The 17,869-nt window shown below is 44.3% G+C and overlaps 1 protein-coding gene across 6 annotated transcripts in view; it reads left to right on the top strand.

Annotated features, from left to right (window-relative positions):
• The window catches only part of ZFYVE1 (zinc finger FYVE-type containing 1), a 57,022-nt gene that overhangs the window by 11,775 nt on the left and 27,378 nt on the right, over positions 1-17,869 (top strand). For all 6 annotated transcript variants that reach the window (XR_014811109.1, XR_014811108.1, XR_002346008.2 and 3 more), the window contains exon 3: positions 15,302-15,806. Coding sequence is in view for 1 of the 6 variants with exons in the window: in XM_001926161.7 (XP_001926196.3) it covers positions 15,302-15,806 (505 nt within the window). In the remaining 5 variants the exon portion in view is untranslated. The remainder of the gene's footprint in view (positions 1-15,301; positions 15,807-17,869) is intronic.

Genomic DNA, 17,869 nt, shown 5'->3' with positions numbered 1-17,869 from the left:
AGGATAGGAGAGCCAGGGAGCTTTTCATGCTAAAAGGCTCCTGAAGTTAAATCCCCTCATGATGAACTTGCAGGGGGATAGGGAAGCCCAGTGACCCAGGAGTGGTCAAAGAGAAGCTAAGAAAGTGTCCCCTGGGGCTGGCCCTCTTGGACTCAGAAATAGATAGCCTTGGGGCCTGACTGCAAGGGAAGGTCAAGGTGAGTCTTCCTGTCCTCCCTCAGAGGAGTCAGTGGTGGACCTCATCTTCCTGAGACCGTTCCTTTAAGAAGATCCATCACGTTGTTTGGCTGCTTTACTTGTTTACAGTCCCAGAATAGTGTGGCTCGAAATACTGGGACTTGGCTTTTTTTTTTTTTTTTTTTAATTGGCTAAAAGAGACAGTATTCTAGTGGGATTCAGGAATGGAAAACAGCAGAGGATGTTTTTACACTGTATGGGAATCCTTGACCACAAACTGGCTGTGCTGGGCTGCCCCATTTCTGTGCTCTGTGAGACTCATCTGCTGGAGACCCTTTGGCCTTGTCCCCAGCTTCCTGGCCTAGGGTATGTTCTTGGGGCTTGCTCTTTCCAGGACCTCTGTTTCGATAGGCTGTCAGAACCCCCCCAGGACTTAACTCTGGTCAGTAGGCCAGAAGCCTGGGGATCATAGCCTTCTAAATTGTGAAACTTCCCCATTTTTCTCTTGAATGATCCAACTGTTATAGTGTAAGGACTAGCTTTGGTGCTGTGGCTGGTTAGCATTTTGGCAAATTCTGGTCAGAATACAAATATGTATATGTATTTACTACTGGTTAATAGGTGCCATATTACAAAATGTAACAAACAATTCCCCATAGATCTGCTTAGGAGCTGTCTGTCAAAATAATAAGCAGTAATTGGGAGAGCAGTAGAGGCTCCCTCCCCCTCCACCACCTTTTACTCACCAAAAAACCCAAGTAAAAGGCCCTTTTGTTTAGAAATAGTAGTGGGGGGAGGGCATTGTATGGTATTCCTGGGAAACCAGGGTTGAGGGTGACTCAGACAAACAGGAAGATGAAAGAGCCCCTATTATATGCCTCTAGTTTCTGCTCAGCATCTTCTGAGCCTTCTCAGCCTTGGGCTCATTCAGTTATAACAGGCTCCTGGCATTTAACCTGGGAGGCTGTTTTGTTTAGTACAGGGCTGTTTAAAATTTGACCCATACAAGCCATCAAAACCACCGTGAGTCAGCTTTTCAGGGAACCTGTCTTTAACTATTTCAAGTTACCTTCAGTTTGTGTGATTCTGATTTTTTTCCTGGCCTGTCAGTTCCAAGAAGTGATTGGTTTTTTTCTGAAATTCGGCAGACATTTTGCTTCTTGAACCAGGGTTACTATAATAGGCAGATTTCTTAAGTTGATGTTATATGTTTTCCCTGTGGATGCATCTCCTGGCTGAGCCACTCTTGAGTTTATTCTGCAGCTTGTGTCACACGGAAGCCTCCCGATGGCTGGCTGGACTTTTCTAGGGAGACCTGCCTGAATTGGGAGGAACTCCTATAAGATCATTTCTCTCTGAGGTTAGAACTGCTAAATGTATTAGCACATTTGATTGGTGAGGGGCAACCAGAGGAAAGGTAATGGCTGAGACCCCAAAGAAGGGAAAGAACACAGGGATATAGGAAGTTTCAGTCAAGAAGCATTGGAAAGACCTGTGGGAAGGGGCACAGAGGGATTTTTGGAGGCAGGAAAGGGTGGATGTTTCCTTGGAGGATGTTTTGTTCATTTTGCCCCTCTTAATGGCTTTTGACCAGTAATTAAGAGGCTCTTTTTGCCTGGTTTATAAGGTTAGCTTGGTGATGGCTAGAGTTCTTGGGAAGAGAAGTATGTACACCTGCCATTTGTAAGCACCTGACCTTTGGCTTAACGTCACTGGAACATGTTTCTGTTTTCTGGTAGCTTCTGGAATTTTTTTTCCTCAGTTCCTTCTGCTTGTGACTGAATTATGGGCTATCTTTCCCAGAGAATTTGACTCCAGATGTTAGAATACTTGAAAAGAACAGACAGAGCCTAGTTCTGGCATGTAGTCACAGACACCCCAGCTTCTTTCTTTCAAGTTAAGAAAGAACATAATCCTGAGCAATTCCTCAGTTCTAGAGTATTGTAGAAATTCCTCTACTTCTCAGCCCAGTCTCTTCTGCCTGGTGAATATGTCATCTTCATGGTTAAATGTTTTCCATAATCTCTCATAACATTTTCTTTCAAAGAGCTTAATTCAGTTTAGCATGTATCATTCAGTGGTGGTCATAAACATTTATGGAGTGTCAATTATGTGTGTTTTTAGTTTGAGTACTCTCTAGGAAAAGTATTTTATTTTATTTTTTTGTCTTTTGTCTTTTTAGGGCCACACCCCCAGCATATGGAGGTTCCTAGGCTAGGGGTCGAATCAGAGCTGCAGCCGCTGGCCTACACCACAGCCACAGCAACTCGGGATCTGAGCTGTGTGTGCGACCTACACCACAGCTCATGGCAACACCGGATCCTTAACCCATGTAGCGAGGCCAGGGATCGAACCCACAACCTCATGGTTGCTAGTTGGGTTTGTTAATACTGAGCCACGGTGGGAACTCCCCTGTGAGAAATATTTTAAAATGAAAGTTCAAGACTTGGGGAACAGACTGGGGGTTGCCGAGGGGGAGGGAGTGGCATGGACCGGCAGTTTGGGGTTAATAGATGCAAACGATGGCATTTGGTGTGGATAAGCAGTGAGATTCTGCTGTAGAGCACAGGGAACTCTATCTAGTCACTTGTGATGGAACATGATGGAGGATAATGTGAGAAAAAGATCATATATATATGGAGTTCCCGTCGTGGTGCAGTGGTTAACGAATCCGACTAGGAACCATGAGGTTGCGGGTTCGGTCCCTCCCCTTGCTCAGTGGGTTAACGATCCGGCGTTGCTGTGAGCTGTGGTGTAGGTTGCAGACGCGGCTCAGATCCGGCGTTGCTGTGGCTCTGGCGTAGGCCGGTGGCTACAGCTCCGATTCAACCCCTAGCCTGGGAACTTCCATATGCCGTGGGAGCAGCCCAAGAAATAGCAACAACAACAAAAAGACAAAAAAAAAAAAAAGAAAAAAAAATCATATATATGTGTGACTAGGTCACTTTGCTGTACAGTAGAAATGGACGGAACGCTGTAAATCAACTATCATGGAAAAAATTAAAATCATAAAAATAATTTAAAAGAAAAGGAAAGTTCAGAGGGTAAGCGAGACTGGGGAGGGATGGCAGAGGCCTTCACCCCTGGCAAAGCCCCACTCTCTTTAGTGTTTGTCTCTGAGGAGAGGCTGGGGATCTGTGATTCTTTCTGTACACACTTTCTGGTCCTGGGGACCATAGGTTTAGTTTGTGGCCAGTAGGCCACAGGGTGTGTCATTGTTTTTCCCCTGTCTCAGTCAGCTGTTACTTGGATATGGATCTTCTGACACACAGACAGGCCGAAGAAGGCCTGCTTCTCTTTCCTTCTCTCCCTCCCTCTCCCTTCTTTCCTTGCCTTCCTTCCTTCCCTAATTCTGTCTCTTCCTCTCTCTCTCTCCCCCTTCTTTCTTCCTTTCTTCTTGTTCCCCTCTCCCTCCTTCATGAATTAAGAAGTTAAATCTACCACTGCCAGAGGAAAAAAGTTTCTTTCTAGAACTATATACAAATGATTGTAGGTTTAGGTATTGTTTTGATTGTTCATGCATTTCTCTTCCTTTCACTACCATAGGAATTGAGTTTGCTGCATTTTTTTTTTTTTTTTTTAAAGAATTGACCTAAAGAGGAGTTCCCGTCATGGCACAGTGGTTAACGAATCCGACTAGGAACCATGAGGTTTCGGGTTCAGTCCCTGGCCTTGCTTAGTGGGTTAAGGATCCGGTGTTGCCATGAACTGTGGTGTAGGCCGCAGATGCGGCTTGGATCCCGAATTGCGGTGGCTTGGCGTAGGCCAGTGACTACAGCTCGAATTGGACCCCTAGCCTGGGAACCTCCATATGCCGCAGAAGCGGCCCAAGAAAAGGCAAAAAAAAAAAAAAAAAAAAAAAAAAAAAAAGAATTGACTTAAAGAGGTGTTGGCTTTACAGTGCCACCTTCCTTGACCAGCATGTTTAAAAGAGCAACTCCTGCCTGTACCTTGTAGTCCTAGTCCCCTCTCCTGGTTTTTCTTCACTCCACTCATCAATGTTTGACATAACATATACTTATGTCAACTCTCGTGGTATAATTTACACATGATTCAGTTCTGTGAGTGTCAACAAATGTGTGTATACACGTGGAACCACCTCTCCAGCAATTCAGATGCAGAGCATTTCCAGCCTCCAAAAATATTCCCTTGTGCCTCCAGCAGTCACGCCTCTGTTCTCTACAGCTACAGATTTGACTTTCCTAGAGCTTCGTGTTGACAGTGTCACGCAGTACTGTTTTGTGTCTCGCTTCTTTCACTCAATTTATGGTTTTGAGGGCCATCTGTTTTGTTGCATGTTTTTTTTGTTGTTGTTGTTTTTTTGTTGTTGTTTTTGCCTTTTCTTGGGCCACTCCTGCGGCACATGGAGGGTCCCAGGCTGTAGTGGCCAGCCTAGGCCAGAGCCACAGCAACGTGGGATCCGAGCCGCGTCTGCAACCTACACCACAGCTCACAGCAACGCCGGATCCTTAACCCTCTGAGCAAGGCCAGGAATCGAACCCGAAACATCATGGTTCCTAGTTGGATTTGTTAATCACTGAGCCACGACGGGATCTCCTTTGTTGCATGTTTAAGTTCATTTCTTGGTATTGCTGAATAGTGTTCCATTTTATGGATATACTGCAGTTTCTTCATTTCTTCTTAGAATGTAAACTTCATGAGGGCAGTGATTTTTTAAAATTGGGGTATAATTCATATAATATAAAAATTAACTTTTTTTTTTTTTTTTAAATGGATGCACCTGGGACATATGGAAGTTCCCAGTCCAGGGATTGAATTCAAGCCACAGCTTTGACCTATGCTCTGATCCCCCTTTTTAAAAATTTTTTCAGGGCCACACCTGCAGCATATAAAAGTTCCCAGGCTAGGGGTTGAATCAGAGCTGCAGCACCACAGCCATAGCAATGCCAGATCCGAGCCATGTCTGTGGCCTACACCAAAGGTCATGGCAAAGCTGGATCCTTAACCCACTGAGCAAGGCCAGGGATCGAACCCACATCCTCATGGATACTAGTCAGGTTGGTTACTGCTGAGCCAGAATGGGAACTCTGCCCCTGATCCTTTAACCCACTATGTTGGGCTAGGATCTAACACACATCTCCACAGTTACCTGAGTTGCTGTAGTCAGATTCTTAATGCATTATGCCACAGTGGAACTCAAGAATTAACTATTTTAAAGTGAACAGTTAATTGGTATTTGGTACATTCGCAATGTTGTGCAACCACCTCTATCTATTTCTGAATCATTTTCATCATCCCCAAAGAAAAACTTGTGCCTGTCCTGTTAAGCAGTCCATTATAGAAGGCAGTCTTTTTTTTTTTTTTTTGGCTACACCTGTGGCATTTGGAAATTCTGGTGCCAGGGATTGAACCCAAGCTACAATGACAATTTGGGATCCTTGCAGGAAACTCTTCTTTTTTTTTTTTTTTTTGTCTTTTTCATACAATGCTTGTTATTTTCGAAATACAAAAATAAAAATAGCAAAAAACAAAAACAAAAACAAAAAAACAAAAATAAAAATAACATAGACTTGAAAGTTCCCATTGTGGTTCAGTGATTAGTGAACCTGACTAGGAACCATGAGATTGTGGGTTCGATTTCTAGCCTCGCTCAGTGGGTTAAGGATCCCGAGTTGCCATGAGCTGTGGTGTAGGTTGCAGATGCGGCTTGGAGCCTGCATTGCTGTGGCTGTGGCTGTGGTGTAGGCTGGTAGCTACAGCTCTGATTTGACCCCTAGCCTGGGAACCTCCATATGCTGCGGGTGCAGCTCTAGAAAAGACAAAAAAGCAAAATAAAACAAAACAAAAAATAGCCTCATCATGTTAAAATACTAAAAATACAGAACTATAGAAAGATATGCAATTTCATTTTATTTTATAATAAAGTATCTCAAGCCTTTTTAATATGGCCATTTGCTTTTTTCAAAAACAGTTTTATTGAGATATAATTCACATAGCATACAGTATACCATTTAAAGTATACAATTTAATGGCTTTTAGTATATTCACATGTATGTGCAGCTATCATCAGAGGCAATTTTAGAACATTCTCATTGGGCAGGGATTTTTTTCCTGTTCTGTTCAACTGCATCTAGAGCAGTGTTTGGCACAAAGTAGGTACTCAAATTATATTTGTTGACTGAATGAAATGCACTAATGAGAATAAATTAGTTTAATCATTAATTCTGCAAACGTTTAACGAATGCCTACTTTGTTCTGACAACTGGAGAAGACAGAAAGTGGTACTAAAAGGGAGTTCCCTGGTGGTCTAGTGGTTAGGATTTGGCACAGTAACCACTGTGGCCCTCGTTCAATCCCTTCTCTGGGAACTGAGATCCAACATAGAGCTGCTGCATGGTGTGGCCAAAAAAACAAACAAAAAAAGATAAAGAAAAAAAAGTGGCTCTAAGACTCGGAGCTTGCCCTTGGGGAGAGGACAGTTGACTGGTAATAGAAGACAAATACATAGATAAGAGGTAGTGATGTCAGAGCAATCTAGAGAGGTTATTATGGGAGTTCAGAGGATGGTGATACTGATGGAGTGGTTACTACTGTTATTGGCTTTAAATAGTTATTTGCTATATTGTTGCTTCCCCAGGGCTTCACTGTCTCATTCCACATAGAATAGAAACCAGGCCCCTTTCAGTCTCCACCTCAGGCAACAAAGGTTTCCTGAAAAAGTTATATCATCTATTAAGATCTTTGACATAGGAGTTCCCATCATGGCTCAACAGAAGCGTATCCAGCTAGCATCCACGAGGACACAGGTTCAATCCCTGGCCTTGCTCAGTGGGTTAAGGATCTGGCGTTGCCGTGAGCTGTGGTGTAGGTGGCAAATGCCGCTCGGATCCCACGTTGCTGTGGCTGTGGTATAGGCCAGCAGCTACAGCTCCTATTCAGCCCCTAGCCTGGGAACCTCCACATGCTGCGGGTGCGGCCCTAAAAAGACAAAAAAAAAAAAAAACTTTGACATAAACTGTGAGAAATGTACTGTATTGAGTTTCTAGTATAATAATAATTCTTGGCATCATGTCACATCATTGTTTTGAAGACAATGCTTTCTTATGCATAATGTATAACATAATGCAATCTTATAACAGCTTTTTTCATTTAATTGAAAGTATACATCCTTTTGAGGGAGAGAGTGGTAGGCATCCGGTATCTTCCTTGTCTCATTTTCCCTAATTCTTTAATGAGGTGTTTAAAGGAAACCATCCCTCAGGAGGGTTTTTCCTGGGGATGTTGGAATGAAAGTCTGTGGGGTGGTGATGAGTGTGGCCTAGAGGCACACCAGGACCACTGCAGCAGTAATGGCAGTCAGCACTCTTCTGGCATTTTCTGCATGCCTTCAAGTGCTGAAGGCTTGATGCGCATTATCTCATGTAATCCTCAGGATGACCCTGTGAGGCAGATTGTGTTGTTATCCTCATTTTGCAGGTGAGTAAACAGAGGCCCAGAGAATAACTTCTTTAAGGTTATTCTAAAGTTAGTGAGTGGTAGAGGTAGGTTGGTTGAACCCTTAATGGCAATACCGTGCTGTTCCCTTCCCCAGAGAGGATATAGCATCTAGACATTCTGTGTTGTGTGCATTCACTTATTTAACAAATAAGTGTAGATTTCCTGTGATGCATCAGGCCCTGGGCTAGGGCTACAGTGGTGAACGGCACAGCCCAGATCCTTCCAGCTTGGTGTACCTTCTAGTAGGAAGCTCAGAACTAGGAACAATGGGAAGATGGTAACAGAGGTGGTGGTGGGGAATGGAGGCTGTGAGCCGGAGAAGGGTTAAGTTGTCCCTGGTGTGATCCAGAGGTGGATATGAACTTCTCTTATCTTCTCTTTAGCCAGGTGGTGTTCCTGCTAAGTCTCAGAGCCTTTACCAGAGCTTATGTCTGTGTTTATAGCTGTCCAGATGAGGGTTTGCCATGCCACTTAAAAGCGTCCTGATTCTTCCATCTGGAAGCTCCTTGGAAGAGTCCCTTGAGGACGATATGGGTCTTGAAGATGACTTTGTATTTCCAGTGTGTCCTCAGAATTCAGCATTGCTTTGGAAAGCTTTTTATTCAGATGTAAATGGAGAGCCAGACTAGGTGAGTTGGGTGACGTCAGAGAAACTGACCATGGAGCTGAAAAAGGACCCTTTCAAAAGAATTCGTTTTGTGGATCATCTCCGCACAGAAACATTCTCTTTTCTCCTAGAGGAGGAGGGGAGCTGCCGGCAGTGCTGTAAGGTCATGTGTCAGAAGCACCATTGGTGGTTATAAGACATGGGAGGAGAATTCCTGACCTCTCAAGTAATGGAACACTTTGGGCATGCTGGAGTGGAAGAAAGTGATCTTTGCCCTTTCCAAATGTGCTTAATGTGTTTGTGAGGCCAATCTTGTGACTTCAGTGGTCTTAAGAGAACAATTGATTGAGAAACAGTTGTTTTTACATGAAATTCTATTGACACATACATGAATAAACACAAAGATATCTGAGGACAGAATGAAGGGAAATTTTCTGAACTAACTGGGTTGGGGAAACACATTTACTAGAACTCTCTGGCAATAGGGGGTTTGCTGTTGGTATGGAACTTCCTTTGGTTTTGGACTTTAAAATAGACTGGAGGAGTTCCTATCATGGCTCAGTTGTAACAAACCCTACTAGGATCCATGAGGATGCAGGTTTGATCCCTGGTCTTGCTCAGTGGGTTAAGGATCCCCCATTGCCATGAGCTGTGGTGTAGATCTTGACTCAGCTTGGTTCCCTCATTGCTCTGGTTGTGGCCTAGGTGGGCAGCCACAGCTGTAATTCAACCCTTAACCTGGGAACTTCATATATGATGGGTAAGGCCCTGAAAAGACCAAAAAAAAAAAAAAAAAAAAAAACCCAAAAAACAACAAAAAAAAGAAGACTAGTTACTTATCTGCTTGGCATTGTTTATGTAAAATCCCATCTGAAAATTTGGCCATGGATTTAAATCATGGAGTTCTTTTCAACATGGTGGAAGTGGCTCTAGATTTTTCAAGGAAGAAATCGCTCCTTTTCCACTTCTTTCCTTTTCACAGAAGAAGGAAAATGTTTCCTGAATTCTATACTTGTGCTGGTCTAATATCATCAGTTCAGTGCCAGACACTAGATGAAGCTAGATACACATCTGTGAATTTTGTTGATTGAAAGAAAAAAAAAAAAAGCACAACCTGAAAGTTGAGAATTATGTTTTATTCAGTAGCCTTACTGAGGACTGCAGCCTGGGAGACTGCCTCTCAGCCCCGAGGAACTGTTTCCAAGGGATGAGGGTGGAGCCAGGATACGAGGAAGTTTTTGCAGGGAAAAAAAAAGCATCTTGCAGTCGGATGTCAACCATTAGTGCTCATCACAAGGAACAGACATCTAAGTTAATGATTTTAGTGCTTTTCTATGTACGGGAAGATGGGTCACTGAAATGGGTCTGGGCTCACTGAAATTATTCCTCTGATATCCATCTGCACCATCTAGGGCCAGGATCCTGCTTTTCTCTATCTTGAATCCCCCCAGTTGAACCGTGTGGGGAGGGGTAGGGTGCTGCTGTGGCTGATGGCTTGATGGGGGCAACATTCATTATTTACTCAGTATGGCAGGCGACATTCTTTGTTTACTGAAATGGCTGCCTCCCCCCCTTTTTTTTGGTCTCAAAATGAAGTAATCAAGTTCAAGTTTCCTCCTGGGATTGTGGTCCCAGTTCTGATAAGACTAAGAATCTGGTTTGGTTTCTTTGAGTTCTGCCTTTTCTTCTGAACTCAGGCAAAAGGGGAATGAAAGCAGAATATACCAGAGACCATCACATCAAAGTCATGGGTAGGAACGTAACTTTGGGAATAATTTACCAATTTATTAGTTTCAGGATCTCAGTGGAGAGGTACAAAATCATCTTTGTTGGCTCAGGGGTGGGATTTATTTTGTGAGTGTTAGGTTGTGATGGGGGCACAGCCACGCTTCCCTTAGTGCTTCCCATTACTTTGGGGAAGGAGCTTATTTTTGCCTTCAGCTACAGGGAACATCGTAATAAAAATTTAGAGGACTGTAAGATTGGAGTTGGTACAAATCCGATCCTTTTCACACAGAGAGACCAGAACCGAAAGGAGCCCAGTGCTGAACGGCTTTCCTTTGCAGTGTTTTCTGGTGTCTTGGGAGTCTCTGCGCGCTGTTTAACTTTCCTCCTTCCAGGGCCTTTTTACTTCCGTGTCCTTCCCATCTCCTGCTTTTCCCTTCCCAGGCCTCCTCAGAACAAAGCCCATGTGGTTCTTCTTCCTGGAGTGATTCTCCGAGGGCCAAGAAGGAATTGCTCGAGGGAGACTGTCGTCATTCCTCTTGGCTGCTTGGGTCAGAGGCTGACTTCCCACTGCTGTAAACTGCTCTGAATAGGAACAGGGGAGATCATTGGGTCCTGTTCCATTTCATTTTAGAAACTGCTCGTTTCTCCTTTAGAAACTAGCTTTTCACCTTGTGGGTGAGACAGAGATGGGGAGAGAGGTATACTCTTTGCTTTCTTCAAGATTGGTATGATAGGGAGTTCCCGTCGTGGCGTGGTGGTTAACGAACCCGACTAGGAACCATGAGGTTTCGGGTTTGATCCCTGGCCTCGCTCAGTGGGTTCAGGATCCGGTGTTGCCGTGAGCTGTGGTATAGGTCCCAGACTCGGCTCGGATCCCATGTGCTGTGGCTGTGGCTTAGGCCAGTGGCTACAGCTCTGATTAGACCCCTAGCCTGGAAACCTCCATATGCCATGGATGCGGCCCTAGAAAAGACAAAAAGACAAAAAAAAAAAAAAAAAAAAAGATTGGTATGATATTAGTTAGTCCCTTGACTAAGCATCAGCCATAATGTCAGTATTAATACTTCTATGTTTTGGTTAGAGGGCATGGAAAGGTTGTCAGAAGCAAGCAGTGAGAGCTTTCATTTTCAGGTGGACTCAGTTTAGATCTCACTGCATTGCTGATTTAGACCCTGAATGAGCTTCTTCTGAGCCCTAAGCGGGCACAAGCCCAGCTGCTCCTGCTGTGCCCTGCCTGTTTTCCCAGCGGGCTCTTTAGAAAATAGCGGGTGATATTGATCAGCTGCTTACCGTGTGCCAGGCAATGTGCTATATATACCCTTTACTGTGAGCTTTATCTCAGTAGCCCTCTGGGTTGTAGAATCTGTTATTATCTTGTTTCTTTGAGGCTTCAGAAATTGAATAGCTTTTCTAAGGCCACACAGTGGCAAAGCCAGGAGTGGAATTGGGGTGTTTCTGACTTGCCTGAGGTCCAAGCAAGCTGGAGGAGAAAGGAAGGCAGAGGCCCGGGAGGAGTGCTTTGGGGTGTTGCTCCTGCTTTTGCTGTTGTGTAAGGGCCGAGGACCATTTCCAACATGTCGAGTTGGGTGGGGTGGCAAGTTGGCAGGGCTCAGAGTCAGGTAGTTAATTTTACTCCAGGAATGGAGCAGAGTGGGATCATTGGTTGCAAACAGGCAGAACAAGTAGAACCGGAGTTTTATTCCCTCTGGCCCCTTCGTCATAAAAGGGAATCTTATCATCTTTTCTTGACCCTCTTCTCCTCTGACTGAAAACCAGTGCTACCTCCATGGCTGTTCTCTCCTCTGTGGCTCAGGGGAAAATGCCCTCAGGTGAAGGATGAATTGAGCAGTAAAACAGGGGGCAAAATGATGTGAAAGAAGAAGGAAAAATGAAGCATGGTTTCAGTTTGCCAGGCATTTTCTCATTCATCTTTGATTTGGTTAGCAACCACTGCCCAGTCAGGGGAGACAAAGATAGCTATAGCCTAATTTTACATGTGCAAAAATGCAGTCAGTGCATATTTAATGGTTATCCAGGGCTCCTTGGTAGAAAAGCCAGCCTGAGGCTTTGAGCTTCTCCTCCCAGAATTCTCTGCACTGGACTCCTCTGCACTTGCCCAGCACATAAACTTGTATGTTTAACATACCCCAAGGCACCTGGTGCCAAAATAATACACCCAAATGCTGGCCTGAATGAGTTATACATGTTAGGTACATCATTTGGTGGGTACTTAACCAATATGAATCTTGAGACATTTAATTCTGTACCTAACGGCTCCTACAGGCCCCTTTTCAGGTGCCTACCCTTGAGTGTCCTGGGTAGCAGTTGTTTTGTGGGCTAACAGATTTATGAGGGAGTAGATTCCCAGGGGAGAAAATCCCTAGGCCATCTTCTTCCCCAGGACTGTTTGAGAAGGTGGAGAGCTCCTGCAGTCAGCCACTCTGACCTTATCTAACTCCTTGCTGGTAGAGCCAGGTTTATGGAACTTTTGTTTTGTTTCTGTTAGGGCCAGCTTAACAGCCTGGAACCAGGCTGGCTGAGTGACAGCTCCAAAGTGGGCTGCTCTGTGTAGTTTCTTGTTCCTCTCAGTTGCTTAGGAGATACGTGAGCCCCTCACCAAGTTTATCGATGCTGCTGAGTGTTAAGCCCTATGGAAGATGTAGGGTGGAGGAATGTGGTTAAAGTACCTAGCAAGGTGCCTGGCATTCATTCATTCAGTAACCAGATGCTGAGCTCCTCTTATGGGCCAGGCTGTGTCCCAAGTACTAGGGATGTAAAGAGAGACTTGGTACTGCCCTCATGGATCTAGTGAAGGGCACTGTCACTGCAGTGGGCATTTAGTAAATAAAATCATTAATGTTATCATTAACATCAAGGCTATTAATATAACAGTAATGATGTTATTAATAGAATAATGAGGAGTTCCCTTGTGGTGCAGTAGGTTGAGGATCTGGTGTTGTCACTGCTGTGGCTTAGGTCGATGCTGTGGTATAGGTTCTATCTTTGGCCTGGGAACTTCCACATAACATGGCACAGCCAAAAAAAAAAAAAGTGGAGTTCTCATTGTGGCTCAGCTGTAATGTGAATACAACCAGTATCCATGATGTTGCCAGTTTGATCCTGGCCGTGAGCTGTGGTGCAGGTTGCAGACATGGCTCGGATCCTGTGTTGCTATGGTTGTGGTGTAGGCCGGCAGCTGCAGCTTCGATTTGACTCCTAGACTGGGAACTTCTGTATGCTGCTAGTTTGGCCCTAAAAAGATAAAAGAAAAAAAAAAAAAAAGAATAATGAGCACTTTACCATCTTGTTGAGATTATGGGAAATGAAGATGTCTTATTATCACATCTAGTGGTCTGTCTACATTTCTCTAACTTCTCTTTATTAAACCAGCACACTCTTGAGAATCAGGTACAAGTTTTTTCTGTAATGGCTAGAGAATGCTAGGTGTAAAGGTTCATCACTTTAGCTGAAGTAGAACTGCTTGCTGGTTTTTTTTTTTTGTTTGTTTTTGTTTTTTTTTGCTTTTTAGGGCTACAGTGGCAGCATATGGAGGTTCCCAGGCTAGGGGTCTAACAGGGCTACAGCTGCTGGCCTATGCCACAGCCACAGCAATGCCAGATCCGAGCCGCGTCTGTGACCTACACCAGAGCTCACGGCAACGCTGGATCCTTAACCCACTGAGTGAGGCCAGGGATCGAACCTGTAACCTCATGGTTCCTAGTCAGATTTCGTTTCTGCTGAGCCACGATGGGAACTCCCTACAGCTTTATTTAGAGGTAATTCATATACCATGTATTATTATCCTTTTAAAATATACAATTCATTGTTTTTAGTATATTCATAAAGTTGTGCAACCCTTAGCACCGTCTAATTCCAGGACATTTTCATCACCCCAAATAGAAATCCTGTACCTTTTAGGAGTCACTACCTATTTCCTTCTTCCTCCAGCCTCTGGCAATCACTAGTGTATTTTCTGTCCTGTGAATTGGCCTGTTACGGAAATTTCGTATAAATGAAATCATAGACTATGCAATGTTTTGTGGCTGACTTCTTTCATTTAGCATAGTTTTTTCAAGGTTCATCCATACTGTTAGCATATATCAGTACTTCCTTTTTATGGCTGAATAATAATCCATTGTGTGGATATACCACATTTTGTTTACTCATTCATCATCACCTTTGTCTGTTATGGATAATGCTGCTATGAGCATTCATGTGCAAGTTTTGTATGGATATGTGTTTTCAGGTCTCTTGGGTATATACCTAGGAGTAGAACTACTGAGACATATGATAACTCTGTGTTTCACTTTTTTTTTTTTTTAATTTTATTTTATTTGTCTTTTTTTTTGCTATTTCTTTGGGCCGCAGCATATGGAGGTTCCCAGGCTAGGGGTCTAATCGGAGCTGTAGCCACTGGCCTACGCCAGAGCCACAGCAACGCAGGATCCGAGCCGCGTCTGCAACCTACACCACAGCTCACGGCAACGCCGGATCGTTAACCCACTGAGCAAGGGCAGGGACCGAACCCGCAACCTCATGGTTCCTAGTCGGATTCGTTAACCACTGCGCCACGACGGGAACTCCTGTGTTTCACTTTTTGAGAAAAGTGTGTGAGCATTGAAAATCTTCCATATCCACATCAAAACTTGCTGTTATTTTTTTGAGCATAACCATCCTAATGGGTGGGAAGGGATATTTCACAGTGGTTTTGATTTGCTTCTCAACTGTGGTGTTGAGTATCTTTTCATGTGCCTATAGACCATTTATAAATCTTTGGAGAAATGTTGATCCAAATTTTTTGCTTAATATTTTGATTATTTTTCTTAATGAGTTATGAAAGTTGTTTATGTTTTGGACCACTAGTCCCTTTTCAGATATATGATTTGCAATTTTTTTTCCCCATTCTTTGGGTTGTCTTTTCACTTGATGGTATCCTTTGCTAAATAAAGTTTTTTTTTTTAACTTTGATGAAGTCCATTTTATTGATTTTTTTCGCCTCTTGTTGTATTGTTTTTGGTGTCATATCTAAGAAACCATTGCTTAATCCATGGTCACAAAGATTTGTTTCTGTGTTGTCTTATAAGAGTTTATAGTTTTGACTCTTTCATGACTTCTAAGTTGTTACTCTGACCAAGGATTTAAAAGTTCCTATTAGTTGTTTGTAGGGATAAGTGCTAGTGGGGAGGCTGTTATCCTGGGGCTTCTTTTCCTTGTCACCTTTACAAGTCAATCAAGGGGCCCTGGGAAGTGCCTGTTCTTCTTGCAGGTATTTGTAGCTTATTTGTAGTTTCTATATTTCATTGTCTTTTTTTCCTTTTTTTTTTTGGGAAGGTAACAAATGAAGAGGATTTTATTAGGAAATTGGACTGCAAACCTGATCAGCATCTGAAGGTGGTTTCTATTTTTGGAAATACTGGGGATGGGAAGTCTCATACCCTCAACCACACTTTCTTTTATGGCCGGGAAGTCTTCAAAACCTCCCCCGCCCAGGAGTCCTGCACTGTGGGAGTGTGGGCAGCATATGACCCGGTCCACAAAGTAGCAGTGATAGACACGGAAGGGCTCTTGGGAGCTACAGTGAATCTAAGCCAGAGAACACGGCTGCTGCTTAAGGTCCTGGCCATCTCAGACCTCGTCATCTATCGAACTCACGCAGACCGACTGCACAACGACCTCTTCAAGTTCCTTGGGGATGCCTCAGAGGCTTATCTGAAGCACTTCACCAAGGAGCTCAAGGCTACCACTGCCCGCTGTGGCCTGGATGTCCCCTTGTCCACCCTGGGCCCTGCGGTTATCATTTTCCATGAGACTGTGCACACTCAGCTGCTGGGCTCTGGTGAGTAGATGCTGTCACACGTGGACCTTTCTGGGGATGTTGGGATACAACAGCAACTTGGTGGTGGCACATTGCCCAGAAAAATTCCTGTCTGGGCAAGACCTAAGGGAGTGCTTCAGGAAGGATGGAGCAGTCAACCGTGTCAGAATGTGCTTATGGTGAGGGTTGAGAATTGCCAGTTGGCTTTGGCGATGGGTCTCCTTGGTGATCTGGTAAGACCATTTCCCAGGGATGGTGGGCTTGAAAGCCTGATCAGAGTGGGAATCGAGAGAATAGAAAGAGAAGACTTAAGGTGATATATTCACCTCTCTCAAAGGGTTCTATAAAGGGAATTGGGCAAATGGAGTGATAGCTGAGGCTGGTGTTCAAGAAATTTTCCCTTTTAAAAAATTTAAGGCGTAGGAGTTCCCGTTGTGGTGCAGTGGAAACGAATCTGACTAGGAACCATGAGGTTGTGGATTTGATCCCTGGTCTCCCTCAGTGGGTTAAGGATCCGGTGTTGCCATGAGCTGTGGTGTAGGTCGCAGATGTGGCTCTGATCCTGCATTGCTGTGGCTATGATGTAAGCTGGCGGCTACAGCTCCGATTAGACCCCCGGTCTGGGAACCTCCATATGCTGCGGGTGCAGCCCTAAAAAGACAAAAAAAAAAAAAAAAAAAAAAAAAAAAAAGTTAAGGTGTAAAGTATTGTAGATACTTGTGTCCTGATGAGAATGATTCAGTAGAAAGGAAACAGTGCAGATGTAAGCGAGAGAGCTGGAACAGCTGGAGTGATACACCAGTGGAGGGCTGGCCTAGGAGGCGTGGCGAATTTATCCGTAACAACAGGAGAGAAGGGAGGTTTTATGGACATGGTGGCAGGCGAGTAGGTAGATGTGGTGGATGTGTGTGTGAAAGTTGTCTTATAGTTTCTATTTTCTTAGAGAAATAGAAGACAAGAGCATCACCTGAGTGGGAGGATGAGGGAGCAGGTACAGTGACAGTGACTGGATACAGATGAGGACAGTGGTGTTGGCCCCTAAAACAGTTGCATTATTTATATTCATTCAGTCAACAAAGTTTATTAAGTGCACAATGTCATGTGCTGAGTACTGGGGCCCCAAGTTGAAAGACATAGTTCCCACCCTCAAATAGCTCATAGTCCAGTTGGGGAGACCACACACATTCTATTCTGTAGTGAATGTAGGTCCTGGAGCTTTGGGAGTGCAGACAGGGCCACTTTACACCCCCAAATGGGATCTAGGAAAGAGGAGGTGACATGTGGACTCTGCATCTGGAGTGATGTTTTTTTAAAAGCTTAATTTCTTCAATCATGTCATATTCCTGTTTTCAACCTGTCAGTGGCTTTCCGCCATGTTAGAATGAAATCCAGACTCCTAATTACAGTGTCCTCCCTCTACCTCATGCCTATGCGCCTCTGAACTCCTTCTCCAGTTACCCCCTCTCATCCCCTCCCCCGGCCCACCAGATGCCCTCCCTCTCTGTGTGCCCACATGAGCGCCTGCAAAGTGTGGGTACCCTCTCTCCACCAGCTCTACTGGCCTTTTCTCTTTTCCCATCTTCGCATGTGCTGTTCTGTCTGGAACATCCTCCCCCAGCTGTCCACACTCTTTCAGAGTCAGCTCACTCTCCCCGCCTTGCAGGCTTTTCCAGGAGTCTTTTCTCAAGGTCTCCTTCGAAGTGGTCCTCCCTGCCCCCCCGCTGGTCACAGTCTTATTGCATCACTCTGTTGGCATCGGGGCACCTGTCACTCTCTGAAATCATCCTTTGTGTTTGCTTGCTAGTTTTGCTCTTTTCTCCTTGGAATGGAAACTCCACAAAGGCAAGAACCTTGTCTGTCTTGTTCACCGCGGCCCCTGAAGAGCCTGGCCAAATGCTTGATGCACAATAAGCTCTCATCAGGTGTTAGCTGAGAAGAGGCTCATTGTGTTTGAAGCAGAGATTGTATGGGAGGGAATGCCGGAGGTACTCAGGGATTGGATCATGCCTGGATGGTCTTAATTCAAGTCTCAAGTATGACAAGAACCCCTGAAGGATTTTAAGCTGAGAGTTATGTGATTAGAT

The sequence above is a fragment of the Sus scrofa genome, chromosome 7, assembly GCF_054392235.1.
Source record: "Sus scrofa isolate SSC_HxYL_T2T_F1_AM1 chromosome 7, Sscrofa_HxYL_maternal_Yorkshire_Landrace_v2.0, whole genome shotgun sequence".
Classification (NCBI taxonomy): Eukaryota; Metazoa; Chordata; class Mammalia; order Artiodactyla; family Suidae; genus Sus; species Sus scrofa.
This window is presented reverse-complemented; position numbering and strand designations above follow the sequence as displayed.